We start from the raw sequence: 27,614 nt of genomic DNA on the forward strand, positions 1-27,614 counted from the left end.
GAATAATTCTTTTTATTTTATTTTTTATCGACTGTCAACCATTTTTGTTTGCCTTTATTTTTTTTTGTGGTATTTGCAAAAATCTCTAAGAAATTATTGACAAATTGTTTTTCTATTTTTGTGTGTTCGTTTACAGGATACACTGCTGCGTTCAGTACGCCAATCACAAATACATCAGACAGGTGTGCCCATGAATCCGCCCTCACACAAATGGACTTATGCTTCGGCGTTTCTGTATTCATTGACGCTGATAACAACAATTGGTAAGTCAGCAGTGGTGCACGCCAGGGAAGAGATTTATGAAGCGTAAACAAAAAAGAAAATGATTTTGTTAGGCCTATGAATAAGCAAAATATAATACAAAAGGTGTCTGTGTATGGGAGAGAGTGTGTCTGTTGAAGTGACAAAAGGCACTTAGGTAGCATTGCTGTCAGTGCTATGTATATGGGAGATTAATAGGTGTTTGGTTTCTTGCGAAAATATTTTTTCTATTAAAATCGCGCCCCCTCATATATCAAAAGCATTTTAATGACAGCCATCAATGAATCTTAATTTTGTATTCTTAGTAAGAAAAGTGTGAATAATATCATATTATTACATAGTCCTATTTCTAAGTGATATTTTATATTACAAGTCGATGTAGTGTGTGCTGCATACTTTTAGGCTACCCCAAATTACATTTTGTTTCCAAAAAGAGCTCCTCCTTTAAATTCTTTGCTGGTTACCGATTCAAATGGCCCATATTTTTCAATTTTCATTTTCAAAATGAGTTGACATGATAATCCCAGAGGTTAGACCAAAAATCACCTGAGATTATTATCTCTAAAAATCGTAATAAATTGCCTACAATTTAAATTCATTTCTCTTAGCTCATTATGGCCATCATTTCGTTGTGGTCTTTAAATGAAATTTTCTTGACTTTTGATGTTAATGAGAAGTCTTTCTCTTTTCCCCCACCCCTGTGAAGGAACCAACAAATGTGGCTTTGTCTATTCAACAACAAAAATTAAGCATCTTCCGCACGTATCAGCAAAATAAATACCTTGTGTATGAGTGATATTAATGATGTGACCTTTGTCTGGCAATGTTAATTTATAAAAGGCCACAATAATTTATAACAATGTGATTAATTTTGAAGTCATACTTACAGTTCATGCGGAACCCAAAATGTAGTGTCTCTGTTTTTTTGTTTTTAGCAAAAGAACATTATTTTATTTATCTTTCATATGAAGCTTAATTGAAAAAAAAACTGGCTATTGAATGTTGAAAAAAGCAAAAGAGGCTTACTAATGAATCAAAGAAGAAAACAAAAATTAAATGAAACATTTCCTCCCCATCCTTGGCCATGAATTCTGATGTGATGAAAATGGAAGGGGGCAATCATGATAAACCGAAAATGGAAAAGTCTGAAAAGATGATGGAGAAAACAAAAAAAAAAAAGAAATAATACAAAATCCAATTGTCATTGCCAATGGAGCGTATGAGTGCGCGTTAATTATGGCCTTCATCAGCAAATACTGACAATTTCCTTGTATATGACACAACGCAGAGCAAAAGATAAGACTACAACAACAATCGCAGAAAAAACATTACTAATTTAATTAAAATGTCAGTTTTGTTGGGATAACAAACAAAGTCAAAAAATTAGTGTGCCGGCCACAAAGCCGACCATTTCAAGCCCTATATTACTTCACAGAAAAGAAGTATATCTTGTGGAGCATAAAGCCTCTGAATGTATCTATAATCCAATAGGTGGCATCACAGGCCATATTCCATGGATTAGGTGGCTTCTAAAGATATGTGTAGATTGGTTCTTTAGGTCATATACATATATTAAGTTTGATGACCCTTGGAGCCATCTACTCGTACTACGGAGTAGTATTGGGTAAGACATCTTCTGAGGTCATATGAGGCTATGTGCCCCTGAGGCCACCTATGGTGGTGTATGTTGTCTATTAGGCCACCTTGTATCGAGTAGTTGTCTTTTGAGTCCATCTGTTGTAAAGTAGGTGGCCTCTGAAAACTTCTATCGTGGAGTATGTGGCCTCTGAAGATATCTAATGTCCAATAAATGGCATCTGGGACCATCTATCGTTCAATAGCTGGTCTCTGAGACCATCGTCCGTACATTATGTGAACTGTGAGACTATATATCGTGCAGTAGTAAAATAAGTGTCATAGTAAAATAAGTGGCATCCGAGACCGTCATCTGGGGCATAGTAAGTGGTCTCTGAGACCATATATCGCGGAATATGTAGCCTCCAAAGGCATATAATGTCGTATAGGTAGCCTCGGAAATCATTTGTCGAAGAGTATGTGGCCTAAGGAAGTATCTTTCGTAGTGTAGGCGGGCTTTGAGGTCTTCTACCAGCAAGTAGGTGGCCTCTGAAGAGAGCTATAGAAAAGAAGATGGCGTGTGAAGCTATCTACCGTACAGTAGATGTTTGGTTGTTTCGGGGGCTTCGTAAAAATGTGTCTATCGTGAAAAGATGGAGTCGGAGTCCATCTATCATAACATAGGCAGTCTCGGTCGACATTGAACGTAGAGTTGTTCACCTCTGACGGCATATATCGTAGATTAAGTAGCTTCTCAAACCATATATTGTAGAGTAGTTGGCCTATTAGGCCTTGTGTGGAAGATTTAGTGGTCTCCGATGCTACTTACAACTTGATGATAGATATTCAAAATGTATCCATCATATCACATTTGCTCAGAGTCCATTTACAGGTGCATCTCAAACAATTCATCGTAGTGCAGGTAGCTTTTAGGACCATCTATCGTAGAATATACAGCCAATGTTGTCTATTCTACTTTGGAGAAAATGGTCTCTAATCTCATACGTCGTAGAGTATCTAGTGCAGATTAATTGGTTTTTAAGTCCATCTGTCGTACAATAGGTGGCCTCTGAGATCATATTTCTACAGCAGGTTACCTCTGAGATCATCTTTTGTACAATAGGTGGCTTCTGAAACCTCATATTATATAGTAAGTGCCTCCAAGGTCTTACATCGCACAGTAGGTAGCTTATGAGGATATTTATTATACAGTATGTGGCCTCTGAGGTCATCTAAAGTTGATTGGGGGGTTTCTGATTCCGTTGATGGCCTTTGAGAATATCAAACGTGAAATAGGTAGTCTGTTAGGCAAACTATGGATGAATAGGTGGCATATGGGGTATCTATAGTAGAATAAGTGATTTTGTGAGGTCATATATGCCTCGGTATGGGGCATGTGAAACCATTTATAATGAAGTAGATGAGCATCTAACGTACAGTAGGTGACATCGAATGTTATCTATAGCAAATCAGTCGAATAGGTGGTAATGATGTCATCCGTCGCGCAGTAGGTAGCTTCCGAGCTCATCAGCGTAAAGTACTTTAACTTTGATGCCATCTACCGTACAATAGCTGGGCTATGAGATCATTTATCGTACAGTAGGCAACATCGAAGGTCATCTATCATACAATAGGTGGCTCCCAAGGTCATACATCGTACAGTAGGTGACCCCTGAGGCTATCATACAGTAAGTGGCCTCTGAGGTCATCTAAAGTAGAGCAGGTGGCCTCCGACTCCGTTGTTGGCTCTGAGGCAATCAAACCTATTCACGTTTGAGGCTATTTATCGTAGACTAATTGATTTTGAAAGCCATCGAACGTGAGTTCGAAGCCATTTATCATGAAGGAGGTGGTCATTTAACGTATATCAGTATAATAGGTGGTAATGAGATCATCTATCGTACAGTAGGTGGCCTATGAGGCCCTTATTACACAGTACTTGAATTTTGATGCCATCTTTCGTACAATATCTGGACTCGGAGATCATTTATCGTACAGTAGGCGACATCTAAGACTATATATCGTACAATAGGTGCCTCCAAGGGCATACATTGCACAGTTGATGGCTCATGAGGCTATCTATCATACAGTAGATGGTCTCTGACGTCATCCAAATTACAGCAAGTGGTCTCAGATTCCGTTGGTGGCCTCTGACACAATCAAAGGTGAAAAATGTAGTATGTTAGGCAAACTATGGAGGAGTAGGTGGCCTATGAGGGTACCTGTCGTGGAATGAGTAGTTTCGAGGACATCTATAACTGAATATGTGTCCTCGGAAACCATTTATCATGCAGTAGATGGTAATCCAACGTATAGTAGGTGATATTGAATGTTATCTATCGCAAATTAGTCTAATAGATGGTAATGAGGTCATCCATCGTACAGTAGGTGGCCTTTGCGGCCATCTTTCTACGATAGGTTACCTCTGAAATCATACATTGTACAATAGGTGACCTCTGAAACCACATATTATATATAGATTAAGTGTCTCCAAGGCCATACATCACACAGTAGGTGGTTCATGAGACTATCTATCAGACAGTAGGTGGCATCAGAGGTCATCTAAAGTATAACAGGTGGTCTCTGATTCCGTTGGTGGCCTCTGAGACAATCAAACGTGAAATAGGTAGTCTGTTAGGCAAACTATGGAAGAGTGGGTATCTATCGGAAAGTAATTGGTTTGGAGACCATCTATATCTGAGTATTTGTCCTCTGAAACCATTTATCATTCAGTAGATGGTCATCTAATGAACAGTAGGGGACAGCGACAGTGACAGCAGTCTAACAGGTGGTAAGAGGTCATCACCGTACAGTAGGTGGTATCTGAGGCCAGCATCTTACAGTACTTGAACTTTGATGCCATCTACCGTACAATAGCTGGGGCCTAATTACGGTATTTGAATCGATCGAGTATTTGCTCGTGAATGAAAAAAGCGAAAAATTTTTTTTATTCACGAGCAAATGCTCTATCTAATCGGAGGTCTCTGATTAAGTCTATTGTACGCGGTCTCTGAGGCAATATAACATGGAATAGGTGTGAAAAAATCTGTGGTGGTCTTTGAGGGATTTATCGTACAGAGAGTGCCTTTGGAGGCCATCTATACCTAACGTACACTACGTGATGGAATGCTATTTATCGCAGAACAGTTGACCTCTTGGGGCATCTTCGGCAGATTTGTTGGCCTCTGAGCCATGTTATGTAGACTAGGACTGGGCCGAAGTCATTTAGCATAGAAGAGTTTCCCTCTGATTCCATCTTTCGTACGATTGGAGGCCATATCAAGTTAAGTAGAATGTCTCAGAGACCCTCTATAAATGGTAGCAGAAGCCACCTATCCTTTGATCGGTGGGCACAAATATATGGGCTATGAGTCATCTGTCTTTGAATGGATGGTCTATGGGACAATCTATCTTTGATCAGATATGCTCAGAAATCCTCTATTGCTGATAATATAGTATCTGAGGTGATCTATCATTGAATAGATATTCGACTGGATTTGCTTTGAGCCATTTTATGTAAGGTAGGCTTCATACGACATCTTATTTGGAGATTTGGAGGCCATCTATCGTTAGGTGGATGGGCTCAGAGTTAGAGCTGACATACTATCGATAGTCCGACTATCGTTTTGATCGCTGCAGTAAAACTTTCTTCATATCGATTTTTAAACCAATCATTTTCAAATAAATCGCAACAGATAACCAAACCATGTGTTTTGGCCGTTGTAACCTTTGTTTTATAATAGCTATTAAAACGATAGTCAGACTATCGCTAGTTTGCCACCTCTACTCAGAGTCATATATCGTTTTAAATTTGGTACAGGAGCAATATATTGTTTCATCAGGAATGCGCTTCTTTACAAAGAAAGTATACTCAGAGATCCAACTGAGTTGTCTTTGCATTTGCTTTTCTCCCTTACGTACACTGTGCGTGAACAAAAACAAAGAAAAACATCATTTGGTTGTTGCTTTTTCACTCATACATTCACACATGCATTCGGAGCTGGTCGGCGCTGCTTTAAATAGCTGGACTTTGAGGCCAAGTATCGTTGAAGAAATTGGGTTTTAGGCCACCTATCTTTGAACTGATCTACTTGGATGCCATCTATAGTTGAATAGATGAGACCTGAGGCCACATAACGTTAAATAGATCGGCTATGATGCCATTAATAGATGGGATCTGAGGCCATCTAACGTTGATTAAGTGGGCTCTCAAAGACATGTAATATAACAAGACGAGTCATTTCCATTGCTACTATACATCGGCAGGTGGAGCTGGATTATGTTATGTTACAATATTGTGGCATGAAATTGTGTTATATATGTTTTTGTTGCCGTTGTTCTGTTAATTGTCTGTTATGCGCAAACACCCTCTATGGTTTAATAGTAAAATTGGACTGCATTATGCATCTTGTCCAATCTTAACCATTGTATGTATTTGGGGCTCTGAGTCATCTTATGTAGATGTAGAATCTGAGACCATTTAACTTTGAGTAAATGAGCTCTGAGACCATCTAACGTTGAATAGATGAACTTTGAGAAAACGTTTGTAGAGTATGCCTCAGAGCCGAAGTATCGTGAATAAATGCCTTTGTTAGGCCATCTATCTTTGACACTGATGCCATCCATCGTTGATTAGATGGACTCTGAACCATGTTATGTAGGTAGAGTAGGCTTCAGAGGCAAGATGTCGTTCAATAAGTTGGGTTTTAAACCATCTATCTTATAATTGAAGAGCTCTAAGGCCCTCTGTCATTAAAAAGATGGGCTCTGAGATCATTACAGTTGAATTGATGGGCTCTGAGCAATCTGGGCTTTGAAACATCTTATGTGGGTAGAGTAGACCTCAGAGGCGAGGTGTCGTTGAATAAGTGGGGTTTTAAGACGTATATCTTTGAATTGGTGAGTTCTAAGGCCATCTATCGTTGAAGATATGGGCTCTGATATCATTACCGTTGAATAGATGGGCTCTGAGCAATCTTATGTAGAGGAGGCGTAAGAGGCTAGTTATGGTTGACTAAATTGAGTTCTAAACCATCTGTCTTTGAATTGACGGACTAGTAGGCCATTCATTGTTGCTTAAATGGGCTCTGGGACCGTGTGTCGTTGGAGAGTTGGCATCTGACGACATCCTTAGTTGATAGGTGTATGTTTTCAGAGTAGATTGCCTCAGAGACAAATCTGTCGTCCAATTGACGTTTTTGTGTTATAAAGCTATGTAAGTAAGTGGATAAATGCTGTAGGGTACCACACAAAATTTACAAAAGAAACTTAAAATGACATTTTTGTTAATTTTCTTTTTTAGTTTGTCTTTTTTCTTGTACTGTCTGACACTGCTCTTTGATTTAAGTGGCTGGAGATTTTAGTTAGTGTGTATCTGTGTGTGTCTTTTTTAGACATTTTTGCCATTTAGTTTTTGTTCTTGCTTTTTTACTTTATACTTTTCACAAAAAACCTCCATTACATAAAAAAAGAAATATCTTTTTACATGTCACAGCCATCATTTCCAGCTTTCAGGAAGTAAAAGCCAACTTGAACAATTTGTAGTTTGGTATAACATTTATCATTTCATTTAAAGATTAGTTAGTTTATCTTTTCTTTGCTTTTTCTTTCATTCTGTTTTTTAACTTTTTGTAAAAGACAAATAAAGAATGGACACAAAGAAACGTGGAGAGAATCAAACATTTAAACATATAGAATAAGAAAAATTAAAACGCCGGTACAAACAGAATATTTTATAGTTTTGTTGGGGGGAATAAAAGGACTGGAATGGTTGGCTATGAACAGCCAGCCAGACAGAATTGTTAAGGAATGATTGGCCACTTATGACACAAAGTAGTTTGGGAATAATGTTTAAATCATGTAAGTGCTTTTGAAAGAGTACAGTGGTTTACTATGAAGCGCCGAGAAATGGCATCGACTATTTTTTGAAAAACATTAGCTGGATTTAACCTGCAAATCATATACATAAAGGTATGGTGTGGATTTTTTTTTTCATAGTTTCCTTGAAGATTATAAAAATGCTAATAAAAAGACCGTGGGATTTGTCATTAAGTATGATGAGGTAACGATATATGACTTTTTGGCGAAAATCATTTGATTCGGTAAATTGAATAATATTTCGTACAAATGTGCGATGCATACTTTTAGGGGTTCATATATGAATTCTTTTAAATTTCCCTTTAAACTATTGAAACCACTTAGTGAATTGTCTTCCTTAAAAGTATTTGCCTAAAACAAGCTAAATTTTCGCAAATTTGCCAATTTTTGTTTCCATGTGCATACTTTTAGGCGAACCTTTGTTAATTTAAAAATATCTCTATCACTCGGAAAAATCAAGGTAGTTCTTTACAACTGACGTTTGCTTCTGTTTGCTTAAATTTTCTTGTGAAGAATGAAAGAAATTGAAGAAAAGAGAAAACACTAGAACGACTATGTTTATGTTTCCTCTTTCATCTGGCCTTCATGTGGGGAAAGCAAAGATTATTCTTTCTTACCAACCCTGTTAATGCGGCTGTATACTGAAGATTATCTCTACTCTATTGTGGCAAGATTTGGACAGGAAAAGGAATAAATCAAACATGACTTTTGCTAATATTATTTTTGGTAGGCATTAAGGTAAAAATACCCCTGAACACATGTTTTCAAAAGAGAAGTTGTTTTATTGTAGATTTTCTGTTTTGAAGTCAAGATGACCTGAGTTTAGTTGATGGTGTGTTTGCTATATGATAGAGTCCATTAAGTCCACATGTGAAAAGATAAAACGTAAGAAAATCTACAGGCAAAAAATTGCTTTGCAATTGATTGAGAGTTTATCAACAGCTTTGCCAGGCCAAATCAATATTATCATTAAGAGACGAATTCATCGTCCTTTCAACCAGATGATGCCTTGTCTTGTCTGTAATCAAAATAATCCAGTAATGCTTTTGGTTTTTCATTGTGGGCTCAATTAAATACCACTTATGGATTCATTAGTAAAAGCATGAGGATTTGTTAAGTAAATTCCTCTAGATAATCATCGTGATAAAAAAATGTTCAATGTCAGTCAGTGTCTTGAGTTGGCCTTCAAGTTCCCTTAACAGTTAAACATGGCTGTCAAATTGAGGAAAAAGCCCAACTCTTTAAATTCCTTCACAACCCTTTTTGCATGCTGTACCTCGCTCAAATAATCATCAATCTTTGTTTTAAAACAAATTGATTTTTGAAAAGTACATGGCCAGCTGTATGGACGACGGACGCCTTTTACTGGTGGTATTCGAAATCAAACAAGAAGAGTAGCACTTTGCAACTCATTAGGCCACAAATCAAATGCGAACGACGAACAAGCACTTAACTCATTATGGCCATATGTACGCCCATCTATATGCTTGGGCTTTTTCATGGGGATCCTTGAAGCGTTGACCTTGATCTCTTTTGCAGCACGCTGCCTCCCCTTGTGCCTTGCAAACTATTTGCCATTACATTTTCGATTTGCAGTTCGTGATAATGTTCTTCAGATTGAGGCAAAAGTGTTGGATAAAATGTGTTTTTTTCTTCTTCTTCTCAGTACTTATTCAACAGTAATTACAATTTATCTACCGCTCCCCTTTTTCTCGCAATTTTCTCATCCTCCTCTTGAAAATATGGGAATCTATTATGTCCTTTCCTATAATTTATATTATGAACAGACACACATACAACTATGAACAGCGTAGTTACCATTGACCAAGTTATTAAAGCAAATACCGCAGCAAAACCATAGCGGCATAGCCTGGCGCTTTGCTTGCCATAAATTATTTGGAAATATACATTAGCTAGTTTCCAAAGAAGTAGTCGTCGAAGAAGGAGTAGAAGTGGGGTTTTGTTGTTTTGAGAGTTCATTTGAAATCTATTCATTACCGAAGAAGTTAAAGAAGAGCTAATTCACGCAATAGTTTGAAGGAATTCACAAGAACACACATCAAAAGTGGTGTGGGAAGGTTAGAGGGGATAGTTTTCTAATAAGTTTTAGTGAAACACAATGAAATCCTAATGCACACACATCTGGTCTTAATAACAACAACTATAGTTAATTAATTTTGCATTGAATGTGCAATTGATATCTGTACTATGTGTTGTAGTTTAATGTGCCTTAAGTTATGCACCACACATTCAATCGGTAATCAAAGAATGTAATTTTGGAGAATTTCTCTAGTACCGGCAAATCTATTGAATCATAAGAGAAATCCTTTTACAAAATTCCACGGAATCATCAGGTTTCGAATTATTTCGTGTAATTATAACCAGCTAAACATACATACTTTCGAATATACGAAATAAAATTATAAAATCTATAGTCATTGAAATATTATTTGTAACGAAGGGACGAATCATTTTACCCGAAATTATTTTAGGTACTGTCAACTTCCGGTAAGAATAGTGTTTTTTTGCTTAGCATGCTCTCAAAAACTACATCTACATTGTACAAATAGCTCTGAATAGATATGTCTGTACAAGTTGGGCGCCTGAAAGTATGCTCCACACATCAACTTGGATGAAAATGAAGAAAATAACCAGAAATGTGGGTTAGAGTAATACCTCATATCTTTATCATTAAAGCATTTTAAGATTGTCTGCAAGCTAACTGCAGCCAATAATTTTCAAAGCAAAGACCCATCACAAAATTTCCATTTTAAGAATTGATTTTCTTTGCAGAAGTTCAAGGCAGAAGTACAGAAAGAAAGCCAGAATTGAATTGCAGCAATTTTATTTACGTATTAGGTAATCAGTAAGCAGTTTCCAAACAAAATTAATCATACAGTTTCTTCTCGGCAACAGCGACACCTAATCATCTAACACCGAACATGGCAACACTAAACCTAGCAAAGACCCTAACCGCTGCAAGAATTCTCGTAACGATAGATGGCGTCTGTAAAATAGTATGGACATATTTCACAAACCAATTCCCAAAGAAAATTAATCATAGAGTGGCGACTTCTGATCATCTATCAGCGAACATGGCAGCACTAAACCTAGCAAAGTCAATAACCGCTACAATAATTATCGTATAATAGATGTCGTCTGCGAATATTTTTGAATTGGTGTTTTAATGGTAGTTCCCTAGCAAGAAAATTTGGCATTCTGCTTTCCAAATCAGAGATTCACCTAAAGATTTCCAATTCAGGAATTGATTTTTTTTCGCAACTAAAACTTATGAAGAAGTACAGAAAAACGTAAAAAATTAATTGTAGCAAATTTCATTTAATAATTGAGTAATCGGAAACCAATTCCTCAACAAAGTTAATCGAAAACCTATTTGCGGCAACCATATCATCACAAAATATGATTAGCAACACCTAATCATCTAACAGGGATCATGGCAGCACTAAACTTAGTAAAGACTCTAGCCTCTACGGGAGTTCTCGTAATGATAGATGGCGTCTGTAAATTATGCAACTATTTCTGAATTCGTGCCAGTTCATTAGCAAGAAAACAATCAAGGAGAAGGAACAGAATTACCAACAGCCACATACTAGCGACGTGGCGACAATAAAATTCTGAACCTAATAAATTCTTTTCTATTATCTAATTGGTGATAATGCTGTCGATTTTTATTGGAAGGCGCCCTTGAAGTATTAGAGCAACTTTTCTTTGATCATTGTTTCAAACTCTGTCTGACGATCGTTGTGTAGCCTTGCAGACCCTTTAGTGGTGTCGATGACCGCATAGCATAGCTCGTCCCTGTAGAGCATTTTGGCTACCTTGATATAAGTAGTTGACGGTTGAGATCCGGTCTCCGCGGCCATTTTCCTCTTCCGGAAGATTCCCGAACTCAACTTGTCGCTCTCTGTCAAAGGATACTCTAAAAAGTCTTCTCCGCGTTGGACTTAACAATGTTTGCTCGGGACATTTGAAGTTGGAAAGTTATTTTTCTTTTTACAAGATTCAGCGATTTTCTGTCCCTTAGGACATTATATTCTCATCGCCGCTTCCGAGAAAGTGCAGGGAGTATTGTTAACATCCTTTAGAGCATCCTGCTGCTCTTTGTTTAATTGCGCCTAGTTATTTTCGTTGTGAGTTTTGCGATGCTCTCACTTACTTCATCTACCATCTTGTGGACACCCTCTTTATTGGACATCTTAACACCACAATGGTGCTGTCTGCCGTCGGAGTCGGGGTTACTTCCAGTGTCTGATGGGTGTGTCAAGCTTAATCTCTCCCTAAGTTTCTCTGTCTAATGAAAGGTCGGCGAACTCAACTTTTCGTCCTCTGTCAAAGGATACTCTAGACAGTTTGCTTCGCATTGGACTTGAGAAGGTTTGCTCGGGACATTTGAAGGTGGGAATGTATTTTTCTTCATACAAGATTCAGCGGTGTTCTGTTCCTCAGGAGGTCTTATCCTCTTCGCCACTTCCGAGGAAGTGCAGGGAGTATTGTTGACATCATTTAGAGCTTCCCGTTGTTCTTTATTTAGTCGCGCCTGATTCTTTTTAAGCTTTCTTCATTCACTCCCTGACCACTGCACCCTTTTCGTTGTAAATTTTTCGATGCTCTCGCTTACTTCATCTACAATCTTGGGGACATTCCCTTTATTACGCGTTTCCACAACGGTACTGTTTACTGTGCTATGGCTGTCGGAGTCAGGATCACTCCCAGTCTCTAATGGGTGGGTCAAGCTTAATATCTCCCTAAGTTTCCCTGTCTAATGAAAGGTCGGCGAACTCAACTTGTCGTCCTCTGTCAAAGGATACTGTAGACAGTTTGCTCCGCGTTGGACTTGACAAGGTTTACTCGGGACATTTAAAGGTGGGAATGTATTTTTCTTCATACAAGATTCAGCGGTGTTCTGCTGCTCAGGAGATCTTATCCTCTTCGCCGCTTCCGAGGATGTGAAATGAGTATTGTTGACATCCCTTGAAGCCGCTGTTCTTTATTAACTCGCGCACGCTTCTTTTTAAGCTTTCGTCGTTGAGTCCTGACCACTGTATCCTTTTCGTTGTGAATTTTGCGATGCTGTCGCTTACTTTATCTACCATTCTGTGGACATCCTCTTTATTGGGGGTTTCCACAACGGTGGTATTTATTTCGTTATTGTGGTCGGAGTCTGGGTTACTCCCAATCTCTGATGGGTGTGTCAAGTTTAATCTCTCCCCAAGTTTCCCTGTTTTCTGAATGGTTCCCGAACTCAACTTGTCGCCTTCTGTGAAATATACTCTAGACAGTTTCCTCCTCGGGACATTTGAAGGTGGGAAGTTCTTTTTCTTCTTACAAGATTCAGCGCATCCTCTTCGCCGCTTTCGAGGAAGTTGAGGGAGTATTGTTAGCACCATTTGGTGCATGCAACTGTTCTTCATTTATTCGCGCTTGTTTCTTTTTAAAAATTTTTTGTTGGGTCCCTGACTCTGCATCCTTTTCGTTGTGAGTTTTACGATGCTGTCACTTACTTCATCAACCGTCTTGTGGACATCCTCTTTATTGGGGTTTCCACAACGGTGGTGTTTATTTTGCTATTGGTGTCGGAGTCGGGATCACTCCCAGTCTCTAATGGATGGGTCAAGTTTACTCTCTCTCTAAGCTTCCCTGTCTTCTGAAAGGTCCCCGAACTCAACTTGTCGCCTTCAGTCAAAGATATTTAGACAGTTTCCTCCTCGGAACATTTGAAGGTGGGAAGTTCTTTTACTTCTTACAAGATTCAACGCTGTTCTGATCCTCAGGAGGTCTTATCCTCTTCGCCGCTTTCGAGGAAGTGGAGGGAGTTTGTTTACACCATTTGGTGCATGCAACTGTTCTTTATTTACTCGCGCCTGTTTCTTTTTAAACATTTTTTGTTGGGTCCCTGACTCTGCATCCTGTTCGTTGTGAGTTTTACGATGCTGTCGCTTACTTCATCTACCGTCTTGTGGACATATACTTTATTGGTTTTTTTTCCACAACGGTGGTGTTTATTTTCCTAAGCATCCCTGCCTCTTTCTCTCCTTTTCCTTTAGGTTGTGTCTTTGTAGTAGTACTAGACCACATATGCCAAGGCACCCACATCTGTGGAAGATGTTTGCTCACGATCGCTGGATGACGACGAGGTGTGACTGTGACGTAACTTTTATTTCTTTTTTTCTATCTCCAATGTTTGTTTTTTTTTTTTTGCTTTAGGGGAACATACGTGTGTGCTCCCCTCAGTTTTTTGTCCGCGGGAAACACAAGATTTCTAGAGGTACTTGATCGTATCACTCTACCCCAGACTGGTCATATCACAAGTGATTTCCCTCGTTTAGGCAGAGTAGTATATCCATCTACCTCCCCCTAGTCCCGGTCGCCACTAGAGTGATTTCAATGAAATAAGTTCATGAAATTAGACGTTTAGTGTGGGCTTTAGTGTGGGACGAGACCTATCGCCAGGGAGAATGTAGGAGAACTGATAAATGAGGGTTCCTTTGGACTATGACTCACAAAGTTTTTATTGAGTTGGGGTCTGGGCTTTGAGTTGACCATATTAAAGCCTTGAATTTTTATTCCGACAATCTTTTTTACCATTTTTTTACTGGATATAACCCATAACACTTGCTTTTTGGGTTATTGCGTGAGACATTTTATCAAATCAACACAATGTTAAAACCACCCACGATTTTTTCAAACCTCTACCATAGAAACCAGCAGCTGTCGTTAATTTACTAACTCCCTCTGGTAAGCAATAGTTTAACTTATACTCATTATTAAAGACCCAAACCATTACTGAAGCATATAACAAGGGTTTGTCATAAGTCCCCAGATGATACCTATTCATTCTGATTAGCAGTATGGTAAACCCTGGGTAATGTAGGTGACATTTCCTGAGTATTTCAGCTATGAAAACATTGGCATTATTATAGCCATACAATAGTAAAGACAAAGACATAGAACTGTAAAGATTGGACAAGATGCATAATGAAGTTCAATTTTACTATTAAACCATAGAGGGTGTTTGTGTATAACAGACAACTAACTGAACACGACGGCAACAAAAACAAGTATAACATAATTGTATGTCACCATATTGGAACATAACATTATGTTAGACCTCCAGCGCTATCTGCCGATGTATAGTAGCAATGTAAATGTCCCATCTTGTTATACATATTTTATGTCTTTGGTAAAGATTGGACACAATGCATAAGGTAGTTTAATTTCACCGTTAAACCATGAAGGACGTTTGTGTATAATAGACAATAAACAGAGCACAACAGAAACGAAATCGCACACAAATGTGAACTATGTTAAATTTAACATAATTTCATGTCGCAATATTGTATCATAACATTATGTTATACCATCAGCGCCATCTTCCAATGTAGAGTAGCAATTGAAATGTTCCATATTGTTATATTATATGTCTTTGGCATTATTTTCAAACAACGGTAGATGATGCCATTTTATTCGCTGGGAGTATGTTCATAAACCACCTATTTATTCTATCCAAACAAACTTATCCGCTGGTGTCTAAGAAAATGGGGAGCAAATAGAGAGCAATATGGGCGTCTCTAAGAATACAATCCCCCATTTAATAGTATTTTCTTCCTCTCCAATCTATAGATCTACATTATAAGTCATTTGACCTTGTTTATATTATGTGAGTGTTTGGAGCTCCTAAAAGTATGCACCACACAAAGTATGCAAATAAAATAATTTAATGAGCTGTAACACATGGCTTTTGTTTTCTTTCTTTTTTGTGAGACTTTTTATTCTCATTTTTAATGCTGATTTATAAAAATTGCCACAATTTATGGGCAAAAGAAGAACATATCAAAAATGTCTAAAGTAAACTATGTTCTGTCTGTCGGACATTACAATTAATGATCAAATGTCTGGAAAATATTTTCTCCAATGAATATGGGTCTGTATGGGCATCATTACTGTGACATAACAATTTGATTGTGTAGTTTTGTGTATTAAAATTATTAAGGAGAGAAATCTCAAAATCAAATGAAGGGACACAAGTTTCAAATTTTACTCCCATAAAGAAAAAAGTATGAGAAACACATGCAAAAATTATGTGCAACTTGTTCGGTTAAATTTGTGAAATAAAATCAAAAAACAAAAAGGAAAACTGTGGCCAGGGATTTCCTTTTGATCAGACATAGGTATTATACAATTTTTAATATAAAACAAAGTATAATCGCTTCTTTGTGTATCACTGGCCAATATACTCAATGTTCCAAAGTCATTTATATTTTTTATTTTCCTCTAAAACGTTGACCATCTACTTGGATATTTGAGGGCGTTTACCTAACTTCTTCCTCTTCAATAACTTTTATTTTTATTTCACAAATAATGATGATAAATATTATTATTGGCCTGAATAATATAAATATCAATTGATTTATAGATATATGTGTAATGAAATATTTATTTATCCCATTGGCGTAAGAGTGTATACCATTCTATTACATATTTGAAAAAAACAAATAATTGAGTGGTGTAAGTGGTTGCGTGTGTTTGCGTACGTGCGTTATAATGATAGGATAAAAACGAAAATTTTCCGCATAATTTAAGAAAGTTATTTCAATTGTGTTTTGTTTTTGTTGAGGCCGGTTTTGCGGGGAAGTTAAACGAAAAAACAAACAAAAGATAAATTGACTTACTTCATTTGTAGCTATTTCAAGGATATGTCATAGTGCAGAATATAAATCTCTTTTTGAGTATATAAAAACAAAAGTAAAGCCATAACAAAATGACTTTCATAAAATAACATAGGACATATTGCCAAAAGAAGGTAAATCAGAAATAAGGATGTGCTCGCTTAGAAAAGATTGTAGGCATATCGTCATATTGTGAGAATATTAATGGTAGATTCAATGCAAGCAACATCTTCTGTAATCCATAATTGCATTACTTTTATTGGCATAGGTTATCGAATGACTTCATTCCTACAACTGTCAAATCATCATTTAAAGATAATAGCTTAATTGCTTCTCTGGTATCGCAACAATCGTGAACAGATATATACGCGAAATCGCCCCCTAGTGTCCGATAGTAATACTGTCTGCCATAAACACTAATGTACCCAAAGCCCCCTAGTGTCTAAAACTGATATAAAATTATGTTATACTTGTTTTTGTTGCCGTCGTTTTTGTTAGTTGTCTGTTATACACAAACACCCTCTATGGTTTAATAGTAAAATTGAACTGCATTATGCACTATGTCCAATCTTTACAGTTCTATGTCTTTGAACTTGAATTATCAAGGTTTAGTTATTAAAGATCCACACCGCATCTGGACCACATGGTGAGTTATTTCCAGGCAACGATAGATGACAGCTACTCATTTTGTAGAGCATATTCATAACCACCTATTATCTGTAGATATATACAAATCTCACTTTTTCACTGCGAGTAAACTATTTGGTTCCAATTTTGTACGACGTAATATTTCTTCCAAATTTAGATCAAGTTCGAATAATCAAGCCCAACATATACCGTTAAATTAACTTTAGAATCACTTCACCTGAGAATTTCAGCCATTAAAAAATGTATTCAAAAGTAGTGTCTTTAGACACGCCGTTCGTACTTGGCGATAAAAAGTAGATCCAATATTATTTAGCTAATATGAATCGGGATGCATTGATTGATATGAAAGATTTCTACCAAAGGCATACAATGGTAAAGATTGTACAAGATGCATAATGCAGTTCAATTTTACTACTACTCCATAGAGGGTGTTTGTGTATAACAGACAATTAACAGAACACAACGGCAACAAAAGCAAATATAACATAATTTTATGTCACAATTTTGTAACATAACATAATACAGCGCCATCTGCAGATGTATAGTAGTAATGGAAGGTTCTCATCTTGTTACATTATATGCCTTTGATTCTACCAAGTCTTTTATCCTCAAGACGAAGAATTTGCAGCTGTCATAGACTCACTAACTCCATCTGTCATGCGATAGTATAACTTAATTTATTAACTTTTCATTATTAAAGATCCACACCATACCTGAACCACATGATTAGTTATTTCCAAGCAACGATAGATAACACCTACTCGTTTCACGGAGCATACTCATAATCCACCTATTGAAAAATCTGTTTTTTTACTGTAACTAAACGATTTGGTTCAATAATAATTATGACTAATCGTAATATTTTTTCCTAAATGAGATCAAGTTAGAAAATTGGCTCTATCGATTAACCACTTCTGGTACATCCTTCGCAAAAATAAAAAATCCAATTATATTAATAACAAGAATCGTTTTTAATATTTGTACCGTAGGTAGCCCTTGTGGTCATAATTCCAACCATAATTACGATATACACAAAGTTTTCCTATGGACCACCAACTACAATGGCTGCTGCGCACGACAACTCTTGAATTGAAACCCCAATTCCTTCTAAACTTAACACATTGTAATATTTCTCCGCAATAGATCCAACTCTTCGGATAACCCCTCCTGAAACGTTAAAACATTTTCGCTTGAATTTAGTTTAAGGGCTGTCTTAGCATCGTATATAAATTCTTCATTAGGTAATCAATGACATGTCCATACTTTCGGAGACAAAGCTCTTAAATCCACTGCGGTGTCCCAGAAAGGTGACTGCTTAGCATGATAACCTTCGACATGTAAATCCAAACTTTGGCACACCGTAATATTTGTCTAAAATCGGTATACTCTTATCAATATATCCTCGTATCCTTCGCCAAGCATGTACAAATGTATTTGTATAATTTGTAAAGTCATCATTGACCAGCGTACGGAAAAAAACTTTACGAAACGTTTGCAAACGTTTCGTTTTGTATTGTCCATAGGAACCAAACAAAACGAAACATAACCCAAGTTGACCGAACTCGCTGCTTGTTGTTGTTGTAACAGTGTTTTTGCTAAGTTTATTTGTTCGTTCCTCTGTTCAATCTGGCTCTGGGTCTATCTCCAGTTTCAGAAAAGTGGCTGCTTCGATGGGATGTATCCACAGATCCACTGGAGTTAGAGTGGTAGGTTTGGCGGGGCAGTTAAAAAAGTGTTGTGTGTCGTGCGGGCAATATCCCGAGCGTAGTTGAGCCAAAACTACTCTGGTTTGTCGTGGCAGCTGACGCTCCTCAGCTGCAATAGATGGAGGATGTACTCCGAGTACTTTATTCACACTATAATTGCTTAAGGCCTTGGCAACTGCGTCCGTGTGAATGCTATTCAATCCTGTTGATATGCTTGTTGATCTAGGGGTTCTCTCCTGTATCGTTGGACCTCTCCCTCTAGAGCATGGATATCCTTCCCGATCTCCCTGAATGGGACATCCAACCAGGTACTGCAACGAAAGCATCTCATTGTGTTGCTTTACAGGAAGAATTTTTGCCTCCTCATGTAGATGGTCCACTGAAGATTTGAGGAGGCACCCTGTCGCTGTTCTCAGGGCGGCATTCTGGCAAGTTTGAATCTTTTTTCAGTTCGAATCACACAATCTCGGGGATCAGACTGGAGCCGCATAGCTTACCACAGACCGACCTATCGCGTTATACGTGGCCAACAATGTTTCTTTATCTGCACCCCAAGTGCTGCCGGCCAGGGACTTGAGGACCTTGTTCCTACTTTTCAACTTGTCGCAGATAGCTGTGGCGTGTGCGTACGAAGTGAATGCAGTGTCGAATGTGACCCCTAAAATTTTAGGGCAGATTGTGGTCGGAATTCTGCTACCGTCGACCACGACATTCAACTCACGTCCAAACTGCGCTGTCCATGTGGTGAACAGAGTGGCTGTAGATTTTGTGGGGGAAATCTGCATATTCCTCGAATGGAAAAAGGTGGTAAGATCGGTTAAATAGTTGTTCAGTCTCTCACAGATAGGTACCCGAGGCCAGGATCGTGCAATCATCCGCATACGTTACAATCTCGATGCCGTCTGGAGGGGCCGGAATACAGGAGAGATAGAGGTTAAACAGTTCCGGAGATATCACCCCACCTTGGGGAACTCCCTGTTTCACTCTACGGGGTTTGGACTTCTTGTTCCTGAATTTCACGTACGACTGGCGTCCACACATATAATTGGCTATACAACGTTTCAAGTTGGCCGGAGGGTTGTCTGCTCAATGTCCTCAAACAGCGTGGAGTGCTTGACTGTATCAAAGGCTTTTGATAAGTCAAGCGCCACCATCACTGTTCTATCGCACGTCCGTCTCTGGTTAAGTCCTTGACAAATATGTGTGGGAATGACGTGCAGAGCAGTTGTCGTGCTGTGCTTCTTACGGAATCCATGCTGATGATCGGCAAGTTGATAGCTATTTCTGATACTGGGGAGGACTAAGGCCTCAAGGGTCTTTGCTACGGGTGACAAAAGCGAAATCGGCCTGTACGATTCACTTTTGCTGGCATCCTTGCCGGGCTTCCGTAGTGGGACCACCCTGCCCATTTGCCAGACTTCGGGAACAATGAGGGTGGATAGCGATAAGTTGAGAACTTTAGTGAGATACTCCACTCCCGGCTCATACAGCTGCTTCAGCATTACCATGGAGATTCCATCAGGGCACAACGCTTTGGATGATTTAGCGTTCCTGATGGCATTGGCAACATTATCCATTGTAAACTGTGGTGGTTTCTCCTCGGCAGGAAGAGATCTGATGCGACGTAGTACTCTTCTCTTCGCCCTGTCACTCTAGGGTTGCTCTACAAACTGTCGATTGAAATAACTTGCGCACCTCTTCGGGACAGTCAACGTAACGTCGCCAAGCGTGACTGAGGTCGTATCTCCCCTTCTTCCAGGGTTCGAGAGTGACTTAACCGTTGCCCACAATTCACCTATACCGGCTCCAATGTTGCAACTCTTCAGATGATTTAACCACTTGTTCCGCTTGTGCTCGCCGACCAGCCCGTTAACTTCCAGTGTCAGCTCCCTGACTCTGGGGTCATTAGCGTTGGTTCGGCGAAGCTCATCACGCTCATTTGCTAATCACGTCGCCTCGGCTGGGATGTTTTGTCTTACTTCGGTTATTCGACCAGCAGGGATTTGGCGAGCGGCTGCAGCAGTGTTGATGTCTCGGAACGTCCTTTCCGCTACCCGAGCATCGGAAGGATTGGGCAGTTCTCTGAAGCGGTGATTGGTGAACTCTCTGAAACCTGGCCAATCAGCTTTCTTAAATCGGGTGGTCTGCTAATGGAGACAATGATGGGGAGGTGGTCTGATCCAAGGGAAATGACGGGTTGCCAGGTAACGTCATTTGTCAGAACAGGTGACACGATGGCAATGTCTGGCGAGCTGTGACACCCTCCTCTAATTCTGGTATGGGCCGTCCTCATTGACCATGCAGAAAGTAGAGCTGTTAATCTGCTCAGCCAGCGCTGTACCTCTCTGGTCGTTTCCGAGGGCCGAATGCCACATCTCATGATGCGCATTAAAGTCCCCCAGGACCAGACGATTATGACCATCCAAAACAAACATTCCATTTACGGGTCATTATAGACAGGCTCAAGCGAGATAGGTCTGTATTGGACAGACTGGTGCAATAGGAAAGCTAATCCCCCACCTCCTCTTCTGGTGCGGTCTTTCCTTAGCACATTGTAACCATCACAATGTTGTAAGCTACAGTTGTTGTAGAGCTTGGTTTCTTGCACCGCAGAGACCTTGATGTTCTTCCGACTCATGAAATCTACTATTTCCTCGATCTTACCTCGGAGTCCATTGCAATTAAATTGCAAAAAGGATGCATTCTCTGGGATTGGGACAACAACGGCTGGTGTTAAAGGCTGCGCGTGCGGTTGTTGTCGAGGGGACTGCGGGGGAGTCTCATAATCAGACGACGAGGGAGTTTCGTAATCCGACGACGATTCACTGAGGACTGTGTTCACGCAGCATGCAGCGACATAGTCCCTGTCGTAGTCCATCACGTGGACAAGTGGAGAGCAACCCCTTAGAAGAATTCGGAGCAGTCATTCCGGGATATGCTTCTCCCAACACAGAAAAACGAAACAAATACAAACATATGTACACTGAGGTGGCAGCCGCTGGCCGGAACGATGCTTTTGTGTTGTTCCGGGTCAATCCGGTACGAAAGAACCCGCTGCCGTGAGATCGCTGTTTAGTTTCGTTTTGTTTACATTCGTGAGTGCGAGCAAAACGAAAAATGAAAAGTTCTCAACTTCACAATAACACATAGAAAACGAAACCGTACAATACCCACTACAATATTTTGCAAACGTTTGGTAGTTGATTGAAACATGCACCGCAGTATATTCCAAATATATTAACGCTAGCTTATAGGGCTGTTAGACAATCAAATGTGTATCTGTGTATGAATGTGTCATTGATCATTTCGCACAGCAAACGATTCATTTTGTTTCAATCGTGAACGAAACAACTTTGAACAACACAGCCGAAGTACATTTCACCAATCGTACAGTTTTGTGTTCTTCTGCAGTTGAAAAGTTTGTGGTTTTGTTTTGAGAACGAAACGGTTCAGAAAAAAATGAAAAGTTGGTGACTTTGTGTGAATTGTACGGGAATCGTTTCGTTTATTTGCGTTCATTGTCATTGACTACCACATGTGATCTTTTCTATATAACAGGCTTTCACTGATAATCTTCTCGGTGGGAAAGGCCATCACTGATGACAATAGGAAAAGCCATCACTGGTGAGCTTTTCTATAGAAAAAAGTTGAATTTTTAAGGGGAATTTCATGACTGGTGAACTTTTTCTTTTGTTTCTTTAATTATTATTTTTAAACATACATATATCCAAATTTGATCAGACTAAAATTATTTTCAAAATATGGCAATATCTTTTAATTTTTTTGTTTTTTACTTTCTTTAACTAGTCAACCTAATAATTTCACACCACCTCAAAGAACCGAAAGGAATATTGAAATAATTTATATTCTGCAATTTCTCTTTGAGTAATCTAGTAAATGAAAGTCTTCCGCATGTATGGCATGTTGTCGTCAATGTCAATGGGCTTCTATGACAACTCATATACATATGTATGTATTTTTATGTCTTCTTTCGTATAAGAAAATCCAACAACAAGAAACAGATTTCAATATGTTTTTTTTTTGTACTGATACTGATGCGGTACATTAAAGCTTGCAATTTAGGATACTTTTTGTGCTAAACTTTTTTTGTTGTTGTCTGCTACAGTTCCTTTGTGGCAAACACTTGAGTGAGAAAAAAAGAAATGAATAAAAGGATGGCTGGTTGAGTGCGTGTGTGTGACATGCTTTTTGATATGTACATCTTTTTCTTAATATTAAAAATACACCCACACAACATACATACGTTTGTACACTTACATAAATGCGTGTCAATGTCTTAAAACTCATCCAAAGATACTTTCTCTTGTTGTGTTATAAACAGAAATCTTAGCAATTGTAAGGAATTTCCCATTATAGTGGATAATGAATAAGTGTCAAAGAAGACTTTTAAAATATCCTAAATTTATAAAATTAAATTGAGTATCATCTCTGCTTTAAGGTCAGTAGATGTCTAAAAATTCATCAAAGGTTTTTGTCCGTGTGTGTGTGTGTGTGAAAATTGACATGTTGAGGAAAATAATGTTAGATATTATAAATTTAAATAATTGTTATATGCATGACAATTTATGGTAGTTGTTTTACTAACATACTTTGTTCTAACTCTACTTCTTGGCTCCTGAAGTAGTAGACGCAATAAATAAAAAAACTGCCCCTAAAAATATGCACCCCACAATATCTTCTACCAACATATGATTTGTTTGCTACATCATTCTATGGAATTGTTTCTATATAGTCAAGCCTATTGTCTCAATCGGATATTTGTGGCTTATACAAAAACTGTGTGTAAATTCCTCCTGTCTCCTAAAAGTATGCATCTCACATTAAAATATGTTTGGTGAAAACTTGAACATAGATGACGTTTATAGCAATTCCAACTATGCTTGTAAGTCAAATTCTTTGTATTTAATCACTGAAACTGTCTTAGAGAGATAAACTACGGGAAATGGTGTGGTCAAGTTAATTCCTTAGCAATGAGCAGTAATCAGCTGATCTCTAGCTTTGTCAAGTACTTTGAAACTTAGAGAACGTACATTTATTACAATCATTTTGAAACCCCCCAAAAAATACCCTGCTTAGCTCGATCACATTTCCTGTTTTCTCCAATAAAAAATTCCCTTGCACCCCTAAAAGTATGCACCTCTCATGGGAAAACGACCGCTACATTTCAAACATATGTTTATGACACACATTTTTCTCCCTAATGAGCAGGAAATCCGTTTTTTGATAAACAATATTTGTGTGTTTTCACATTCCACTTCATGGCTTTGGCAATTTCCTAAGGGAATAAAATTTTGTTCTTGGTTGATGTTTTGATGACAATGACAACAACTGAAGCACCTATAACACACACACACATCATGCACATCACAAAAATCCCATGTTAAACAATAGCATAATTTAGGGAGGCAATATAATGATAATGTCATATAGGTATGTACGTCTTTGAAAATGTGAATGTGTCTGCTGTCACAGTTTTATGACAATGTGAAACAATTTATGTCAGTATCAGTAAAAAACAACAACAACAACAAATGAAATCATTAACAAATGTTTCATTTGAAGGTTGATGTCTATGCTATGACCCCATGAGAGAGCGAAATAGGTTCAATAGGTTTTGAACGTTTTTTAACCTTCAAATAATGTTCACATAGGGAATTGTGGACGTTTGGGACTAAGAAATGGCCTAAAGGTTTGATCAGAGTTTGGATATTTATGGACCAGCTTTAATCAATTTTTGGTTGTATAACGGGTATTTTCATTGAATGGTAACTATTTTTGGATAATTAAATTCTGGTTTGTTTTGTAAGTCTATTGAATTTAATTTTGAGTTAAGGCTGTTGTTAATTTTTCGTATTTTTAGACTGAAATTAAAATTTAAAGTGGCAGCACTGTTCACATGACCTACATCACATACTTTTCCTAATGACAGAAAATAAAGTACTAAGGAAGGCCTAAAATGTCTCCAATGACTCCAAACAAAATTAAAACCTTTGGAACGGGAACATAGCGAACAGAAAAAGGCCTATCAATGTCAATTACTACACATATTACTACATACATATGTATGTTTATCATTTTTTATATTTTTCCATTAAAAACAATATCTCTTCGCAAATATTTCAATAAAATCTTAATTTGAAAATTTCATCAGCACTGACTGCCTGCGGGCTAATGTAAAATTGATTGCCAAAAAAACTGAACTGAAAATTAAATATTTTTAGTAGACCATAAATTAAATATTTTTCATTTTGTTTGGATGATGACAAAAATAATTGAGAATTTTGGCAGCAAAAATAATAATAAAATGTCTCAGGACTTGCACACAAAAATTAAGAAAAAGACTCAATAAAAACTGAAGATGAAGACGAATATTAAAAACAAGTAAAAAAAGTTCTCTGGAATTCATTTAAGACACACTGGGCATTCAACCATAAACCAAAAATGTAATTTTTAGAAAAACTAATTATGTGTGAGAGGAGTTCTTTGTTTTTTTAGAAATTGTTCATCGACATTTATGCCAAAAGACAATGGCCTGTAATAACATAAGTATATACTGGGAAGATGGGAACATATGTAAGCCCTGGACAAAACATCGGTTTCTCAAAAGGCGTTTAATTTTATGGTCTTGCATTTATTATCTTAATGATTCCAAGAAATTTGTCCAGTATTGTTGTAAATTTAAGGTAACTTGCATGCGTGGTGCATACTTTTAGGATATGTAATGGAGCATTCTCTCAATTAAAATCAGTATGGAAATGTTGAATTCATGGAAATATTTTCCTAAGCAGAATACAAGTAGATTCTGTTAAAATAACCTTTCGAAGGTGGAACCATATTTAGACCTTGAGAATGATTACAAGCAAGCAATTTATCGAGTATTGTGGTAAATTTAAACTAATTTGCACGGGTGGTGCATACTTTTAGGACATTGTATTTTATTCCTTATGCGGAGACCATAATAAATGGACTTCTAATGTATTTTAAACAAAAAAAGTACAATTTTCACGAATATGTTAGACATTTTTAAAATTGTTCACTCACATCGGGGGCTCGATTTTTCACCATAGACATATGGTCTAGTGGGCTTTTTTGCTCAGTACAATCCAAGGTATCAGAAACGCGAAGGGCCCAATAAGGCTGTTCAAATCGTCTTCTAGAGTTGGAAAATATAGTTCCCGGAGCGGATTGATCTTTCTAGTTCCTTTTCTCAAAACGAACTAGTTCCTTAATATAGTTCCATAGTTCCGAGACCGAAATAGTTCAACAACTCTTTTTCTATCATCATTATTTTTGTTTTTATCGTTTGGTTTATGAATTCGCATAAACAAATTGACGTAAAATAAATTAATTGCAATGATTAAATGTGCATTTGGATTTAGGTTTAGGTATCTTAATAATGAAGCCGATAATAACTACTTACTTACTTAGCTGGCCCATTACAGAACATTTGTTCCATAGACCGAACTAAGAAAAGATCTCCAATTCTCTCTGTTTCGTGCTTCGCTTTTTGGAATACCGCCCCTTGTCATCTCTTCATCCACTATTCTTTGGCCTGCCAATTCTGAATGAACCGCCATGTGGCTCGAATTTATACGCCTTTTTGGCGGGTTCATCATCGCTCATTCTTATTATATGGCCTAGCCAAGGCAATCGCTGCATCTCGATACGACGTCGATATTCACCGTCAACGCAGATCGGTCCGTAGATCTTTCGAAGAATTTTTCTCTCAAATACGCCAAGCACTAGCTTATCTGCTTGCGCAAGTACCCAGGCTTCGGAACCATACATCAGCACGGGTAGTATCAGTGTTTTGTAAAGCGTTATTTTTGTTTGACGAGTTGTGGCTTTGTTTTTAAAGTGCTTACTTAATCCAAAGTAGCATCTTTTGCCCAAAGCAATTCTTCTTTTTATTTCACAACTGATGTCGTTTGTTGTGTTTACGGCGGTGCCGAGGTATACGAAGTCTTTTACTACCTCAAAATTATAGGAACCAAGTTCAACAGTCGACACCATCAGCTTGGTCTTCTCGCCGTTTACCGCCAGACTTACTTTAGCAGATTCTCCTTCGACCTTCATAAAGGTATCGGTTACTTCTTTTACTGATCGTCCCATGATGTCTATGTCATCAGCATAAGCAAGTAACATGTGGCTATTGGTGTAGATCGTGCCACTTCTTTTGACGTTTGCCTCTCGTATAACCTTTTCTAGCAGTATGTTGAAAAGATCACACGAAAGGCTGTATCCTTGCCTGAAACCTCTTTTGGTACAAAACTCTTCGAAGAGGTTCTTTCCTATTTTAACTGAAGATCTTGTGTCAGTTAGAGTCATTTTACAAAGCAGAATGAGCTTTGCGGGGATACCAAATTATAATCGACAAAAAGGTGGTAGGAGTCGATCTGTATCTCTTGGGTCTTCTCCAGGATTTGCCACAGGGTAAATATCTGGTCTAGAGTACACAGTCTTGTGGACGGGGCACAGGATACTCAGGTTCCAATCGTCGGGTACTCGTTCTTCCTGCCAGATGGTGCTAACTAGCTGATGAATACACCTTATCAGCGTGTCGCCTCCGGTTTTGAACAGCTCGGCTGGTAAGCCATCGGCTCCTGCTGCTTTATTATTCTTCAACCGATTTATTGCTATCTTTACCTCATCTTGGCTGGGCGGTATACAGTCAATACCATCTTCTGGGATTGGGACTGTCGTATCATCGTCGTCTTCGCTGCTATTGGATACCAACTGTTTTGAAAAATGTTCTTTCCATATCCTGAGTACACTATCTGTATCAGTTACCAAATTACCTTGCTGGCACATCCTCCTGGCCTGTACCAAAGCCATCAGT

General features: G+C 38.1%; 1 protein-coding gene across 1 annotated transcript in view; it reads left to right on the plus strand.

The window, feature by feature from the left end:
- Nucleotides 1–27,614, plus strand: part of LOC141396372 (TWiK family of potassium channels protein 7-like) — a 224,388-nt gene that overhangs the window by 140,840 nt on the left and 55,934 nt on the right. Inside the window, exon 6 of the mRNA XM_073971779.1 lies at nt 137–263. Within this exon, the coding sequence (XP_073827880.1) occupies nt 137–263 (127 nt within the window). The remainder of the gene's footprint in view (nt 1–136; nt 264–27,614) is intronic.

Source organism: Musca autumnalis, unplaced genomic scaffold (assembly GCF_047663935.1).
Source record: "Musca autumnalis isolate F117 unplaced genomic scaffold, ASM4766393v1 scaffold_3, whole genome shotgun sequence".
NCBI lineage: Eukaryota > Metazoa > Arthropoda > Insecta > Diptera > Muscidae > Musca > Musca autumnalis.